General features: G+C 41.7%; 2 protein-coding genes across 7 annotated transcripts in view; one reads left to right on the forward strand and one right to left on the reverse strand.

Moving 5' to 3' along the window:
* The window catches only part of LOC126380042 (uncharacterized), a 55,252-nt gene extending 52,203 nt beyond the window's left edge, over positions 1-3,049 (forward strand). Inside the window, exon 11 of one of the 2 annotated variants that reach the window (XM_050029146.1) lies at positions 1,502-3,049. In XM_050029146.1, the coding sequence (XP_049885103.1) occupies positions 1,502-1,853 (352 nt within the window). In that variant the 3' untranslated portion in view covers positions 1,854-3,049. The remainder of the gene's footprint in view (positions 1-1,501) is intronic. The other variant, XM_050029147.1, reaches the window with a different exon arrangement.
* Positions 3,050-4,133: 1,084 nt separating this feature from the next.
* The window catches only part of LOC126380057 (F-actin-monooxygenase Mical-like), a 72,285-nt gene continuing 59,398 nt past the window's right edge, over positions 4,134-17,020 (reverse strand). For 4 of the 5 annotated variants that reach the window (XM_050029228.1, XM_050029227.1, XM_050029231.1 and 1 more), the window contains exons 22-27: positions 13,756-16,008; positions 13,179-13,208; positions 11,342-11,486; positions 10,606-10,791; positions 9,940-10,024; positions 4,134-9,582 (exon numbers count right to left, since the gene is read on the reverse strand). In XM_050029228.1, the coding sequence (XP_049885185.1) occupies positions 9,555-9,582; positions 9,940-10,024; positions 10,606-10,791; positions 11,342-11,486; positions 13,179-13,208; positions 13,756-16,008 (2,727 nt within the window). In that variant the 3' untranslated portion in view covers positions 4,134-9,554. The remainder of the gene's footprint in view (positions 9,583-9,939; positions 10,025-10,605; positions 10,792-11,341; positions 11,487-13,178; positions 13,209-13,755; positions 16,009-17,020) is intronic. The other variant, XM_050029230.1, reaches the window with a different exon arrangement.

Consider the following 17,020-nt stretch of genomic DNA (forward strand, 5'->3'; position numbering starts at 1 on the left):
AAGCCATAACAATGGCGTAACAGTATCACCAGTAATTAAGACACCAGTCATCGTAATTTTCCCGTCAAAAAAGGGTTGGCTTTTTGCAAGGGAGGGACCAACTTCTCAATCAGCAATTCCAAGATGACGAACTATGAAAACATAAACGCGGGGATAAGTTGAAGGCAAACCTTTACGATATAACTCACCGGACTACTTATAAACTGTCTTGTCTACTTTCTTCTATCAGCCCCTATCAGGTATTAGTACCTTAAAATATAAAGCCTCAGGGGATACATTTCTCGTGACTATCAACTACGTTTCGATTCTTCTTAGTCTTGCCAGTGAAAGGTGCAAAAAGTAGTTCGCGAAGGAGTTTTAAAGACCTCAAATGATATCAAATGATCAAATTCCACCTCTCTTGCTTTTGCTCTTCGTATCCGTCACGGAAATAGCAACAAAGTCCAATAAGATTAAAATATTATAACCTTATACTTAAGATTATTATTATTACTATCTCTGCCTACCCCTTCGGGAATAGAGGCAAGACATGTTGTGTTATGTTTTTATTATTACCTATACTTACTTAGATTGTCCTTGAAACAATAAAACATCTAGCAGCGCCAGTAATTTGGTCCCATTGGTAATTCGTAACTCAGGCGACGGACACTTATGATTTTTATTCGTGATTCATGTCAATGGGTCGCCCGATTGAGCTGATCGGTGTCTGATTGGTTCGTTACGTAGTGGTGGGCAAAAACGTGCGCCGGCGACGGTGCGCGAGCTGCCCTCGCGCTGGTACACGCTGCTGGCGCTGCCCTTCCCGGACCAACAGGTCGGCCGGCGCGAATTTGCGCGTGCGCACCGACACGTACATCGCGCTGGACACTTCTCCAACCCGTTATGAGTGCGTTTATATTTTGAGGTACTCGTACCGCGCGATTGACATGGTGGCTGAAGGTTGCGTAGCGCAGGCCAGCGCTCATACGAACACACGTACGCTGGTAGGTTGCCAGGGTTGACGTTCGACTAGTTCCAGTTTTAGGGTCACGCGTCTGAACGCGTCTGAGGACTCAACTTTGTAAGAGAATGTTAGAAATGTTGTGACTTGTATTATAAGCGCTGACGTAGATATTGCTACTATGGTACGAGCAAGCAGCCACCGTGTCGTCGCGCGAGGCACGCACGCGCCGGGTCGCACGCGCACACCCACTTGTAATTGCAGCTTCGCACCAACACGTTGGAGTCAAAAAGGCTGCACCCGTCACAGTTTCAATGTATTTATTTGTTCACATTCACTTTGGTAGGCTTTAGAAGACACCTATGAAATATAAATTCAAGTCTGCTTAGTTTTAGATGAAAATTGTGATAATGTAAACTTTATCCCTCCTCACGATATATTTGTAAGCTTCGTAGTCACCCGATATATCCCTCCACGTTATGTATTGCACAAGGCTTTCGGCGTCACGGTGGCACTTCGATTTCGTTTGGTCACAAAATCTGAGGTTGTATTTGCTCGCAGCAGGAAACACCACGACGGCAAGCGGTACCGGCACCACGTGTCGCCTGACTGCAACACGGTGGCCTCGCTGGACTCCTCGTCGTCGGAGTCACGCAGCGGCCTCAACCGGTACTACCGGCAGGCGTGGGAGGAGCTGCACGAGGCGGCGGGCGGCGGCGGCGGCAAGGCGCGGCGCCACGACCGCGAGGCACCCAAGGATGGCTCCGAGCTGGTCGTCTCTGACGTGTACCCCGCCCCGCACCCGCGCGACAAGCGCCGCCACCACCACCACCACCACCACCGCGACCGCAACCCCATGCCGGTGCACTCGCCACATCGACCCCACCATAATCATAATAAGCCTAGGTATTAATTGACACGGACGACTCATTTCTCTAACATTCTCAAGGATATTTACGACTCTCACACACGCTCTTCTATTAATCGAATCGACTTTTTTTAAAGTAACGACATTGTATCATGCACTAAGTCGGGCAACGAACTGAATTGAAAAGTATCCTTACATTTTGTGTAGGTACTACACACAGTGGTGCATTGCCCATTTCTCTTATCCACACAATTTTGTCCTCTATCTCCGTTCATAGAATTCAATAATTGTTCTTAAATTATTCTTGCGATAAGTAACTGTCTTTGAAATCCATGTCGTCGTTGGTCTATGTATGTATTGTTAAGTGAAATTAACTAAGCTTCGCTCCCGGGTTTGCCCGTAGCAAACAGCATGCGTGGACGGAGTTGAGTGTATACCAAATAATGCGTAAGCTTCTTTGTTATTTATTCGTTAACTGCGAGCTGGTTCCGATGTGTCAGCGCAGCGCTCTCAACTGTTCATGAAACATGATGGCTGCTTCTGTATCGTTGATCGTTGAAGGCCAATTACTCTTTTGCTTCATAACTATGATTACCTTGATCTTTTCTTAAAATTACATTTTATTTACATCATTTTACATGAATTTCCGTTGTTTAGTATCTTAGTATATAAGCAGTTATCAGTTGTATTGTACATAATAAATAATGTTAGTTTAATTCGCATAAGATTAGATTGAAGTTAATCATTGTTCCCTGCTCTAACTTTCTTGTCTGAAATAACGTTCTCTTGTTGTTAATTTGTATAATAGTTGCACTTCTGTTTGAATTGTTTGTGAAAAATATTGTTTAGTATAAAGATAGCGTCGGCGCAAATACAGAGATCCGATGATAGCACTGGTGTCGTGCGCGCGCCGCCAGCCGCACCTGCATCTCTTGTAGACTTGTAACAATCTGTAGACATTCCACATTATGGTACAAAGTAATGATAAAAATATGCTCAAAGATCGATTTTTTTTTTGATAATATTTTGACATAGTGTAAGACGAGACAGAATAAAGTGTAATTCAGACGAATCTACGAATATGTGCCATTACACAGGCAAACATCAAGTATAGGATATTACAGTTACGATTGTGTTATAATTTATTGTATTATTGATGTTTAGTTAAGGTTTATTATATTCTGAGGTGTGCAGGTGGTTGTCCCACGGCAGCCGAGACGCGGTCACCTGTTCATCTCAGGAGTCGTGTGAGTACACATGTTGTATGAATGGCTGTATGTATGTATGTGTGACCTCCAAATTGTATCGTAACAGAGTATTGTACATTTTAATAAAATATATTGTGATAATAATCAATCTTTTGTTTTATTTATTAAACCTCATTTTAATTGTCCATTTACGAATATATTACGAGTATAGTTCAACGTTACAGTATTGCGCGTGCTAGGCCACGTGTCAAGAGATGGGCGGGTATAGCCGGTAAGAAAATATTACCCGGTTAATGAGGACAAAACTTACTAGCTCAAATACGAGGCGGCAGCACTGTAGAGTGACCCTAAAAAATCGTGACAACTTGCTATAAAATGTGGATCAGCATATCTCGTCTCAAGGAGTTACGAAAAAGAAAAACGATCAGTTGGAAAAAGGCAGTTTTGATTGAAAATAAGTTTCTTTTTTTAAGTTTTCTTCTTTCCGATCTTTAGGGTATAAATACGTATAACCAAAACAATGGCCCCGATTCCTGCAGACACCGCCTAATTTTATTTAAAGTTATATCCGTCATTTTCATATCCGTCGAAAAGGAAAGGGACGGATGATTCACAGCTCTTAATTTTAGGAAGAATGAGTGAATGAATGAATAACCCGGGCGAATCAAAAGGTACGTCGCTGGCATGCAATCCGTTTGACATGCTGTCTACTTAACTGTGTCGGGTTATTGACGGATGTAAAATTTTTAGACGGTTGGTTTAGATTTGTGCTTAAAATTGACGTGTGTTCCATAAATTTTATGCTTGTCGATTACCCGTCCCTTTCCTTTTCGGCGGATAAGAAAATGACAGATATAACTTAAAATAAAATTAGATGGTATTTACAGGAATTAGCACCAGTATGTTCGTTGACTCAAATAGTGTGGGGGACCTGTCAAAATGTTAGAACACTCAACAGTAAGGAATGGGAGAATTAGGTAGATTTTCTCGTCATTATGGCACAACCACAAGATAATTACTTTGAGTGTAAGTTTACATTTGGCTTCGTTCTGTCATCTGTCAAGGTGTGCGCGTATGTATAACACAAAGGTAAGTTAAGTAAATAAAACGAACGACGTAATATATTACTTTTTGTATTAGTTTTTCAATTTTAACTACGCGTACAAAAGGAGGTACATTGCTTTGTGTAGAACCTTGCATTGGGTTTAATCTCAACTTTACACCTTAAACATAACTCTCAGAAACTTAACCTTATTGTCGATATGAGAACTCTGTGCTGTCATATAACTATGTCATCAAGTTTATATTCTGGAAGGGTTCTCTCTCCAAGCTTCGATCGAGTAATATTGGTAGATACGTTGCCGCCTAAAAAATAGCACAGTCATTTTGGTATAATTCGCGACGCGTTTCCATAGTTATCAGGTTTAAATTAAATTAAACAGTACGACACTTGAGGTGATATACATAAGAATTGACGCGGGGACGATTTTTGCATGGACATGTGCATGTACCAATAACGATTTAAGTCTTCAAGGGTAAAACTTGGTTCTTGAATTCATCATATCATAATCATAACACAGTGTGTATTGACCATATGTGGCACAGAGCTCCAATTCGATCAACAACACAACAGCAAACATGTAATAAGAAATGCGGGACTACTACGGGACATGGGACACCACTGCCCGTATTTACATTTATAAGCCGTCAAAACTGGGGGAGCTAAAAACGATTTCTTTACAAATAACCATTGACATCTTATAAACAAATAGACTCACATTCGCTAAGGAGTTTTTTCCATAAACCGTGTTGTAATACGTATACATTAAGTTATGTAGATAGTATAAGTTCTTTCCCTCAAATTAAGATGTTATGGCTGTTCAAATAAAGTACAATATCACTTATACAGTGTCGTTACACGCCGTCCCTTGTGACAAGATCCTCGCGGACACTTTTTTTACAGCGATTGGTTGTCTATTTGTTATACGAGGTCTATGCAAATATCAAAATAATTTATGTTCCATACGCTTAATCTATTTCTTGACAAAAATATGTTTTTTTCAGGCCTATAACACTACTAGGCCATTACAAACTTTGTTAGCTGACGTCACAATGTTGCTGTACTATTCTTTCATTACGCTTTTCAAAGTCAGCTGTTTCAAACATACGTAATCCTGATGTCATCAATATATGAACGGATATGAATAATTGTTACAACCTTTTTCACACAGTGTAACATTTTAATAAGTTTAAGTATTTGTAAAGCAGTTTGACTTTGTCAAGCGTGGTTAAAAAGTATAGTAATATAGGGTACAGATGTGCTGCATAGGGCACTTGACTGTTATTTTTTCAGATACATATCTGCAATCCGTTTCTCCATAATATTATCATCTAACGCCGGAGATGTGAATAGCTACAGTCAGTACTTTAACTATTGTCTCGAGCGTATCTCCCCATTACTGGGGGGGGGGGGGGGGTGCGTCAACGGCATTTGTAGGTTGTATGACAATAACAACATGACGTCACGCGTCGTTACCGCCATTTCTTTCTAGCTCCCAGATTCCAAATAGCTGTAACTATTGCATTTTTCAACAAATTTCGATTCTGTTTCACATTCGGCTATCAGTTTATGTTCATTTTGAAGTATGCATATTTCTATATTTGTCATGTGCCCTATTGTGTATACAAATGTGTGAGAATTCTTTATGCACACAATGAGGACGAGGCAGTTGTTAATATCACAGAGATTTATCGCCTTTGCTTACATTGTTTACACAGATAACATACATCTCCACTAGAGGCGACTGTACCCATGGCAACAACCATTGTTCCAACAACACAATTCCATAAACATCGGTGCATTAATTTGACAAATCACAACTAACTTACCAGAAGCTATTATTGCTGTAGTATGTACTATTGTTACTTAGTGAGGCAATGGATTGGTGTATTTGATTTACTTTTCTATGTGTAACAGGTAAAAAAATATATCACTTTAAAACACTATTATTATTTTATAAAGGCTATTGTATAATGTCGGTAAAGTGTATCGGAGTAAGAATATTTAGATCGTACGGCGGGCGATATCAGCATGTATTCACAATAAATTATATAGTGTGAAGAGCTCTAATAGATATAATTGTATACCTCTCTGTTGCATTGGAAGTGAAGAAAAAACTTGGTACCTATTAGTACCTTGGTACTAATATTTTGTCCTTCAAAAAACTATATAGCAGAGATGTGCGCACTGGTTTATTTACTGTAATATAATATTTTGATCTAACATCCTTACATCCGATACAGTTTATCCGGATAGTTACATATATTTTATTGCTTTATTTAGTAAAAAATCTGTTGGCTACAGAAAGGGGTATTTGTTTTACAGTCGATTTATAGTGTTGAAATGATGATAAGTATGTCAGACTTAAGTAAAATAATATTATAGTGCCGATTCGGGCAATCACCAACTTAATAAAACCACCTCTATCTCTTTCATGTACCTATAGGAAGCGAAGGACGACACTAACTTAAGACTTGTCAAACTAAAATTAGCCTAATTTTGTGTCCGCGCGCATAGAACACAATTAATAATATTTTTATAGTCAATTTCTAAACGTGCAATCTTTTAAATCCAAGCGGAAGCGCTTAGGGTACCGTAACAAGCTCTTGCGTTGAGCTGCTGCTTTGAAATTAATATAATTAATCATGACCTGTACACCTATACCCCACTCCCGTGACCAACAGATCCACAACGAAGGACCACGCATAAGGCACCTATTGAAATTATTTTAACTGTATGTATATAATAATTTTATTGATTTAAATAAGCCCGACTAGAAAATAAATTCAATATCTGTATGTCGATTCAATTCTTTACCGACCTCTCTCCCTTAACAGTATATTTCTGTCACGGTCATTTTCTTGTTAAGGTAACATTTCAATATTTTCAATAAGGCTTCAATCGACATTCAGCTAAAAACGCATATAAAAGTGTATTGTTAACAATTTTTAAGGTGTTTATAGCGTTAATGATTTTATGTCAAATTCACCATTCAAAAGTATGTAAAAACGCAATAATTACTATATAATGTTTATTATGTGACCTTTATGTATACATGATTTTTTAAATAGTAGTTAATAACAAGTCTTATATAGAGATCGCGTCCCCAAGATAGACTAAAATAAAATGTTTTTTTCTTATCAATAGAAAGATTACTTATGATTGCTTATTTTTGCGTTGTTATAATTGGCCGGAAAATTAAAAATATAATATAACGTCGTAGTAGTTCTCAAACGGTCGGCAAATCCATAATATTTTAGTAGACCGACAACATTCACTACAAAATATACCTGAAGCCATTCCTTCAATATCTTGTCGCTCGGACCGCGGGTAGTACACTATTATGGCCCAGCAGTGACATACTAATGAATTTTCAATTAATCTCTTTAAACGATTAGTTCCACTTAGATATATTCTGAAGCTTTAGTCAACGTTTACTTGTAATAACAGTCACACGGACTGCCGTTCATTAATCTGTTTAAGGTCCTTTAGTAAATTATAAAATAACTACGTGCTTTGACTAAACGATGTGTTGGTGAAGAGAATGAGCCTTCGGCCCGCCCTGCTAGTCCGTACCGCATTCATATTCACATTACCATACCACCTTCGCGTACAATATAAAAAAATATATGAAAATTTACACATTTGCTTACACATCTAAGATAATACAGCGCTCGAAAACGAAGCATTTTGAACTTTGTTGGTTGGCAAGATGATAGAGAATAGTTGGATCGTCAAAATTGTAATCCATGCTAAGAAATACATTTCCTTTATTTCCCTCTACAACCGTACTACGTAACTATTAGTTCGGTTTTTGGGTATTTTAATAGTACACACATATTTTGTATATTTACTAGAGAATTAGCACATTTCAACGCGTCACATTCCTCTCTCTCACCTTGCCAGCGCACAACAACACGATACAAACAAATCAATGCTATTTGAATTTGTTAACTCCTATACTAAAACGATAGAATAATATAAAAAGCCCTCTAGTCAACTAGAGCTAAGATCCAAGCAGCCAATATATTTCATTGTACCACCACATCACCTACACACGTACAATCATTATTGCTAGATTTTATTGTGTTATTTCATTGATGGAGTAAAACTGCGTGCTGTTTGATTGGTGTGTCAGTAAAGTAACATAACGCTCAGAATTACATCTAAACATTTGTCTATTTGAGAGAAATATGTCCTCTTCATAGTACCTGAGCGCTGGGTACGTCCGTACTCTCTTATTCACTATAACTACAAATATACAGCGGTAAACATATAACTATACATTATAAATATTTCATCAAATTTCATTTGGCATATCTAGCACACCGTTACCGCCCCTCGACGGGGCGTGTTTCGCGTTTTGTGACATTACTAGTCATTGTTGCCGTCCCTTACCTACAAGGTACCAGACCTTAGAATTATATGAGTTAAACTAAGGTTAAATGTAAAGCTGTATCTCAACGATGGTTGTGTACACTATCTTTATACATGATGAACGAAACGTCTGATTTGAGATTGTATTTTAGTGTCGAACGTGTGTAGTCGAGTATACCGTGACTGTGTACACAGATCTGATACTAAGATCTTTATTTTACTCAAAGAGCAAGCCGACCTGTTGCACCACTTCTAAGTAATACTTCAATATCAACGCACGCAAGGGATACATTTTAAATAAACACTTGGGTGTTTCTGAAATGATTCACATACAAAGATTCCGTCATTACAACTACCACTCTCATTCTAACTAAACATAACTATATTCCGTGATTTAAATGATTTCACTAAATTACAAATAATAATAAAGCTAGGGTTTCTGATTTAAACTAATTGTAATGATCGCTGACTTGAGAATACTCTAAGAGTTGTCAAAAAAATAAAGTATTTAATACAAAATCTACGTCCAGTCACAACTTTGTTCCAAATAAAGCTAAAGTGTGGATGACGTCACCTGCTAAGCCGTTCAGTATCCATGAAACGGTTAAGTATAGTATGGATGTAACTATACAGTATTACCAATAACAGCTGCTTCTATATGAAGCCCCGGGTGTAGATTTATGAATGATATAAGTTACAGTGAGGGGTACTTAAGATTGATACAACACCAAGCTATCAATTATTGACGATGTCATTCTGTACCCTTGTTCTATATTTACGTGTGACTTTTGACCGTAAGAATCTATTATTTCTGATAGAAGGTAACTAGAAAAACGAACAGATAGTTTAGTTCGACAAGGATCCTGTGCCACTTGGATGACATTGTCAGGGGGGCGCTGGTGGGCACCGTCTCCATACATTCTTTCATCGGACGCGGCGATAGTTCCTTGATCAGATCCTTGTCGCGCGAATTAAGTAACAAAATCTCTGACCTATTTGACGTTTAGAATCACACCCGACGTCTTTTGAACCATATTAGATGGAGTTAGCCGACATCGCTGCGCGAAGTGGGGTTATGATTCGGCGGTGGGCTAGAGGAGACTAGTCGCCGACGCCGCCGCTACGCCTTCTGAAATACAAACATATTAATATGTACTAAACATATGGCGTATCTTTCTTTGGTTTGAATAAAAAATACAAAAATATAGCGTAATAAAGAACTTATTCTTTAAAAGGCTAATTGGCCATTGACAAAATATTACCGTTTGTTTGCAGGTTGAGCAACCGATTGTCTGAACGTAACATGAGCAGCGCTTCTAAAAGCGCGTAAAGCTCTTGGCTACTATATACTTAAGTGAGTACGTAGTCTTTACATGAGCCATATCAGGGATTTTCGGTGGCTCAGTAATTCCTGACACCAGGGTTGAAGAGGTCGGCCATTGACCTCACAGCCTACACGAGAGAATTATTAAATGGGATTAGTGACCTGTCAGCGGCCATGAGAGCCTGGTGCGCCTCACGTTGCGCCGACACCTGCACTAGCTCCGCAACCGTCGCCGCTTGCTGCTCAGCTAGAACACACACCATACACTTTGTTGAAGCTATTGGCATTGATCCAACATCAGAACAACGGCACACTCCGGACACATCATACAAAACACCTCGTTTTACACACTATGTGTGTGTGACGCGCACTGCATCCCGGTGTTTTGATGTTCTCATTTATGTCCGGCTAAATCTAGACAGATGTCTGTCCAGAACAATCATGCGAATATTAGTAAAAAGAAAGGTAAATGTCGAGTACTCAATGGAAGTTATGATGCAAATAAAAATAATGCTACGAATAATGAAAATATTCTGTATGCATGTAGTACTTACGTGAGTTTCTCTTTTATGTTGGTAATTCGGCTTGTTATGCATCAATTTTGAAACAACATAAATATTTTTTTTGTAACCAAAATACAACATTATTTAAATCTGAATGATAGACCTAACAGTGATTAGTTGGGCATACCGAGAGTGGCTGCAAGATCGTCTCCTGTAGGCTGGCGATCTCAATAAGGATTTCTTTTCTTTCTTTAATGTAAAATAAAGTGGTAGCGATACAATCTTTTGTTTTAGACGCCCACATATCCTCCGCGTTAGTACTGACCCGAGAGAGGTCTGGTGAGCCTCCTCTCGAGGCGTGCGACCCTGCGCGCGTGGGGCTCCGCGCTGTCCTCGCGGGCGCGCCGCTGGGCCACGAGCCGCGCCCACCGCGCCTCGAACCACAGCTGCATGGCGTCGCGCTCATCCACGTCCGCCGCGCCGCTCGCCGCGCCGCTCGTGTTAGTGTGGACTGATGGCGACAATGAGCGTAGCGTGATTACAGTGCGTGGGTACACTGGATTGAATTGATACAATTAAATATCTTTTTTATATTTGTATTGTTTATAATACGGTTCTCTAATATGTCGTAATGACTATACAATTATATAATGCAATACGTATAGTTCTATCCAGTGTACTATTTTTTTAAGCTAGACCATGCTAAAAGAACATAAAATTGGGAATGATGTTAAAAGTTTAATCCTAAATGTAAAAATAAGGCGAATGAGTATTAAGCATAATTATCATGCATCATACAGAAATGAATGGTGAAAGAGGCATTCGTCATCTGGCACTAGCATTTTGCAATCTTTTTAATCATGTGTATACTACAGTTGGGCAAAAACTGTATTGTTGCCATAAAAAACGTCCACGAACCCGCAGTGGGGCAGTTTGAGTGGAGTATACTCCATATCCTCTCCGGTTGATTGAGGGGATGACGTGTATTATGGACCATTAGTCAATATTTTGCTGATTTTGCCAAACTGTTTGTAATACGTTATTACATTGTCTGTAGTTACCTGGATGCCTGAGGGGCTGTGGCCGTGGTTCGGAGGGGGGGCAGTAGCCAGTGGGGGGCGGCGGCACCGGTGGCGCCTCCAGCAGGGCGCCCGTAGATTTGTGCGCGCATTGGGACGCGTGCGGCATGCGCGGCTGCGCGGGCTCCTGTGCGTAAAATATCACGTTTGAATATCATGGTCATTGTATAGAGGGGACTCCGTAAGGCCTATACTTCTTGCGCTCAACATGATGCGTATGACAACAGGACAGAAAGATAGAGTACAGCCTAGTGCGAAGGAGACAGAGTAGGAAAATGTATGTAATTTAACAGCTGTCCTACGCACCATGCTGTAAAACACAAGCTATAGACAGAACGTTTTCGCTTTTAACGCCACGTTAATGCGCATTGCATCCAACGAAAATGTATGGGATGGGAGATATTGTCAACCTCATACATATTTCATGAGCTTCGTTCGCTTTAGCGTACCGTTAATAAAGACGACATGCATGCCTCCCAGCTCCACGTTGATCATTCAAACACATTCGATACTTACGGAAAATCTACTACTAGAAAATGCAGCCAAGTGCGAAAGAGACATATCAGGAAAGTCATTCTAATTAAGCTATTTTTAACTAGATGTAATTTGAATAATATTTTTATGAGTCAAAAAACATACTTATTTTTTAAATCTTAAGTATGAAACGTATGTATGAAAGAAAATCTCGTCCACAGTAATTAAATAAAATATGTCTTCTCAGGAAATAAATGTATCCAAACTATCTTCAACTTTCAGACACCTAGTTCGTCATATACCCTGGCCTGCACGGGTCCACAGTCTACCCTGTATAATTACGAGCACATTTACAGCTGAAGCTATGATACAACAAGCCAATCACATGCAAAGATCGACATCGATTCTTGCGTACAAAACTTTATTGTAGTAAGATTTGACAGCTCTAAAAATAGTGCCATCTTTTTCTTATCTGTCTTATCACTAAGTGCCAGCAAGAGATAGCAACAGTTGAAGAACTTGCAAACTAAAATTAAGTTTGTGTCAGCCAGAATCGACGCCAATGTATTTAATTTTTCAAACGAATATGAAGCCGCCATGAACGAAACACAGACCTACAGAGAATGCAATAAAAATTGACGTTGGATCTTGCTTACTATTGTTCTGCGTTTAGCAGCTGCTGAAATGCTTAGATTCAATCTGTACATTACCAGGTATTAACCAAATTCAATATTAAAAACAACAAATCCGACGAAATTATCTACTACCGTCATCGCCGTGGTGAAAACTTTCCATGTTAAACATGAAAGATATTTCTTTATATGCTAATATTTACAAAACTAGAAGATAGAAACTAAAAAACTTGAAACATTACTGATAGTTATTCACAGACTTACAATGATTATTATGGAGTATGTTGTATTGCGTAGAATATTAGTAGTATATTCGTAGTTACATAATTAGACAGACAATTCGGAGAACACACTGATAAATAGATGCAATAGCGACAGCGGCGCCGCGGTTACGTAATAAACACGGCAATGATATGTTACCGTTTACGATTTGACGTATTACATACAAGGTTGAAGCGCCACTGACACAGCCGATGTGTTTATCATCTACCAGTTATGCACACGTTATTGTCAACACTACAAGAAATAATAAAAAAGCGCCTCGAAAATGTTAATGATGCGACTTCATCAAAGTTCGATCCAACATCAAGAATAACACAAAATAGAATCGTGCACCGCGCAATGTGACTGAGCGAGACAACGTACAGCTAGCGGTGATGAGTGCGAAAGAGACAGCATGCGACTCACGACACTGTATTCTGATATTTGCTTACGTGCGACGTCAGATCCGGTTCCGAGTGCCACTGAAAATTCAACTAATGTTAGTCTACTGAGGGTGTCCTTTGCTACGTGAATTTTGAAAATAAATTCGAAGTCATGGTTGCCCTCGCCGGTCCCTACGTCTTTCACGGACACCTCAATGTTACACAACCGCCTAACCCCATTTATTTCTACCTCATATATACAATTAAACATTACCATGTGTTAGTCTGTTCTATACTACTCCTTAGACTATGAAATAGCAATGAATCTAGTCTAAACTTGTGTTTCTTGACTAATACAGTATAATGAATTTTTGACTTTTTTGGTATAGATTATTTACACAATCTGATATGCAAAATTTACTGCAATGATAATGGGCACATTATGATACAAAATGCTGTTGTAGTTAGGGGAATGTTTGTATGACAATGAACATATTATTCACTTTGGATTCTATGACGTGAGCAGAGAATAGGAACGCTCGAGTGAAGTTCTAGATAACAACGCAAGTATTATTCCTAATATTCAAGATTGACTAATGAAAATCTATTTATTGAATATCTATTTATATAGCGTGCAAAACCTTACCTTATGCCGCGGTCCCAGTCGCCTGTTCAAGTAATTCGATATACTTTTCATAATACTCTTTCGTCTTCTCTCTCTCGCCAGTTCGGGGTCTGAGAAAGACGGTGTAACCGGGAGCGGCATGAGCGGCGGCGCCGGGCGCGGCGGGGGCGCCGGGAGCAGCGGCGGGGGCGGCGGCGGCGGGGGCGTGGGGAGCACGGGCGGCGGCGGCACCGGCGGCGGCGCCGACGACGACGGCGACACCCGCGTGCGCCGCGTAGACTTGCGCGGCGCACGCGGGCCGCTGCCGAGCCGCTCGAGCACCAGCCTCCGCACCACCTCCGTCTGCTCCTCCCGCTCGCGCTTGATCTCCTGCACCTTGTGCGTGGTGTCGCGCGGCAGCGGCGGCGGCGGCGACACTGGCGACACCGACCCCGAGCTCAGGTTGATGGACATGGACAGCTCCGCGCTGCGCCCCGCCGAGTCCGTGCTGCGAGACGTCGACCGGTTGAATGTCTCGCTCGCCGACCGACAGATCGCCGGGGAATACAATCTGATCGTACAGGGCGTCGAGAAAGGCATCGGTACGATAGAACTCGTCGACTTTGGCGTCTCCGGCGCCAGCGGGGGCGAAGTTTCTTCTATTAATGGCGGCTTGAACTCTTGAATTTCAATAGAGCTCGGGGGCTCTACGGTCGTCGATTTACCTTCGATACCGTCCTTCTCTAGAGGCGGGGACATATCCGACAGGCTGAAGTTTTCCAGCCTCTTCCGGACGATATCGTCGACTTTGTTGTTCGTTTGTTGGTCATCATTTATCACAGGTTCACTTTTATGTGCACTATCACTACTCGATTGTTCACTGGTCTCCTTCTCTATCGACTTCAATAACTGCGGCGTTTTCAATTGTTCGTCTAGTTTCGATTGTAACGGGGTATCGTCGCGTCGCTCGGGTTGTAAGTCGTCGGCGGTGGTGGAGGAGGTGACGGTGGGGGTGCTCATGGTGTGGCTGGAGGGGACGGCCACCGTCTCGGAGAAGCTTCGCTCGATGAAATTGATGGAGCGGTCGTTGCCGGGCGAGTAGGGGTCGTAGTCGTCGTCGTCCACTAGCTCCATGTAGCCCTCGTTGCGCGGCGTGGCCGGCGTCTCGATGGAGGGGTCCTGCTCGCCCTCGTCCACGAACTCGAAATGCTCGAGTGCGTTGGAGTAGAGCACAAGCTGCGGCGGCGGCTGCGGCGGGCTGGAGCGGCCGCACACGTGGCTGCTGATCGCGGAGATGTTCTTGGCGTCGTGGATGGTCTTGGGCCCGCTGAGCGTGCGCGGGTTCATGCCGCGCTTCCTGTCGTTGTCGTCCATGTGGCAGTCGTCGAGCACGGCGCTCTCGGCGGCCCAGTCCGACAGCTCGGTCTCGGTGAGCGCGAGCGTGGTAGCGTCGCGGCACGACTCCGACGACGACGACTCCGCGCCTACCACGGTCGTGCCCGTCGCCGTGCCCGACGCCTTCTCGTCGTTGTCTTCGGTGCTGCTGTTGACAAACATGAGGCTGTCCAGTTGAATGAGCTCGCCGCCTTCATTGTGAACCTCCACTCTAGGGACGGCGTGGTTGGGCGCAGTGTCGGTGTGCGACGAGTCGTCGTCGGACAGCGAGTCCGATTCTAAGTCTGCGTCGGGATCATGCTCTGCTCCTGGTTCTGGTTCAGTTTCGATATCTTTCTTTTCCTCGTTTAATGGTTCCTTGGTTGTCGTATTTTCTAACCAGTCTTTCTTACATAACGGTGAGTCTACTTTTGTTAACAAATCTACGGGAGCGTCTCCACAAAGATTTTTTATAATGTCTGGCATGGGTTGCGCTTTCTTTTCTTCGGTGGAAAATTGGAAGGTGACTATTGGTTTAGGCTGAACGTTAGCGGCGGGCGCGGGATGTAGCATTTTTTGGAACTCAGTAATGTTGGACCTGAAGGCTTCTAGTTTGGTGTCTAGCTGGGACGTGGAGTCTGACTTCCTGACGGCCGGCGGGGAGGGCTCGCCGAGGAGGTAGCGTCGCTTGAGCTCGAGGGCCCTTTTGGTGGCGAGCCCGCCGGCGGAGCGCGTGCGGCTAAGCGGGTACTCGCGGGGCGGCGGCGGCGGCGGTGGCGCGGGCGGCGGCGCCTCCGTCACCAGGATGGCGGGTGGGCTGGGCGCCGGCGCCGCCTCCTCGCGTGCGAACTCGCTGTCGGTCGACACCTCCGTGCCCGACGACACCTCCTCGTCCGAAGACTCGCTCTCCTCTGACTCCACCTGCGTGAGACCACCTGTCATAAAACCACACCTCACGAGTGCACAGATATCTACGTGCTAAAACTTTCAGAAAGCGTGACTTTGTTGTACAACTGGAATTTTGTTTTAATACCATCATCAACATTTAGTGTAACCTACAACAATACGTTTGATTATATATCATTGTGAAATAAGATGTTATAGAACAATATATTTCCTTCTGGTGTCTATCTGACTGTTTTGGATAAACTCCACCCATGGATATAATCATACTGGGTACTTACTTTGTTAACAGAACTTAATGGTTCATTTTATAAGTTGTACAATAAAATCACAATAAGCATAAGCCTAAACAGTAGTTAAATAGAAGAGTAAGGTGCGCCCCGTGTCTTCCACACTAACTTACCGTATGTCCAGCCTAACACATAAACATTGCCTCTACACCTTCAACTGCATAAATATACAATACTTATATACTTACAAATATGATATACCTAATTATAAATATAGTAAAGGAACACCAAACAACACAAAAAATATTTACATATTTAAATAGATATAGATATATACATTATTAGGGCTATATCTATGTTAAACAAATATAAGTATACAAAATATATCTTCAACGCGTTAAATCTAGTTAAAAACTTGTAAGAGGTATGATGACACATTATAAAGCAACATCAATACACTTGCTGTTCTATTTTTGAAATAGCTAAAGGTGATTCACGGTCATCTATGAAACGGTTCGTCGTCAGGTGGCGTTACTGCTGAACTTTTTGCATTTTTATAATACAGTCGTTCATTAGCTCTTTTTTGAAGATCACACATTATATTGCAATGTCAAATAACAATATCGCAATTTCAACCCCCGATATAACGTTAGTTTGCGAAATCTAGCACTTATTATTACTAGGCAAAATCTTGAGAACTTTTGATGTCAAAGATGCTACGTATGAATCGCAGAAGTTACTTAATAATGTGATAAAATAAACAAAAATATAGAACAGCAAGCATGGAACACCCAGACGTA

The sequence above is a fragment of the Pectinophora gossypiella genome, chromosome Z, assembly GCF_024362695.1.
Source record: "Pectinophora gossypiella chromosome Z, ilPecGoss1.1, whole genome shotgun sequence".
Classification (NCBI taxonomy): domain Eukaryota; kingdom Metazoa; phylum Arthropoda; class Insecta; order Lepidoptera; family Gelechiidae; genus Pectinophora; species Pectinophora gossypiella.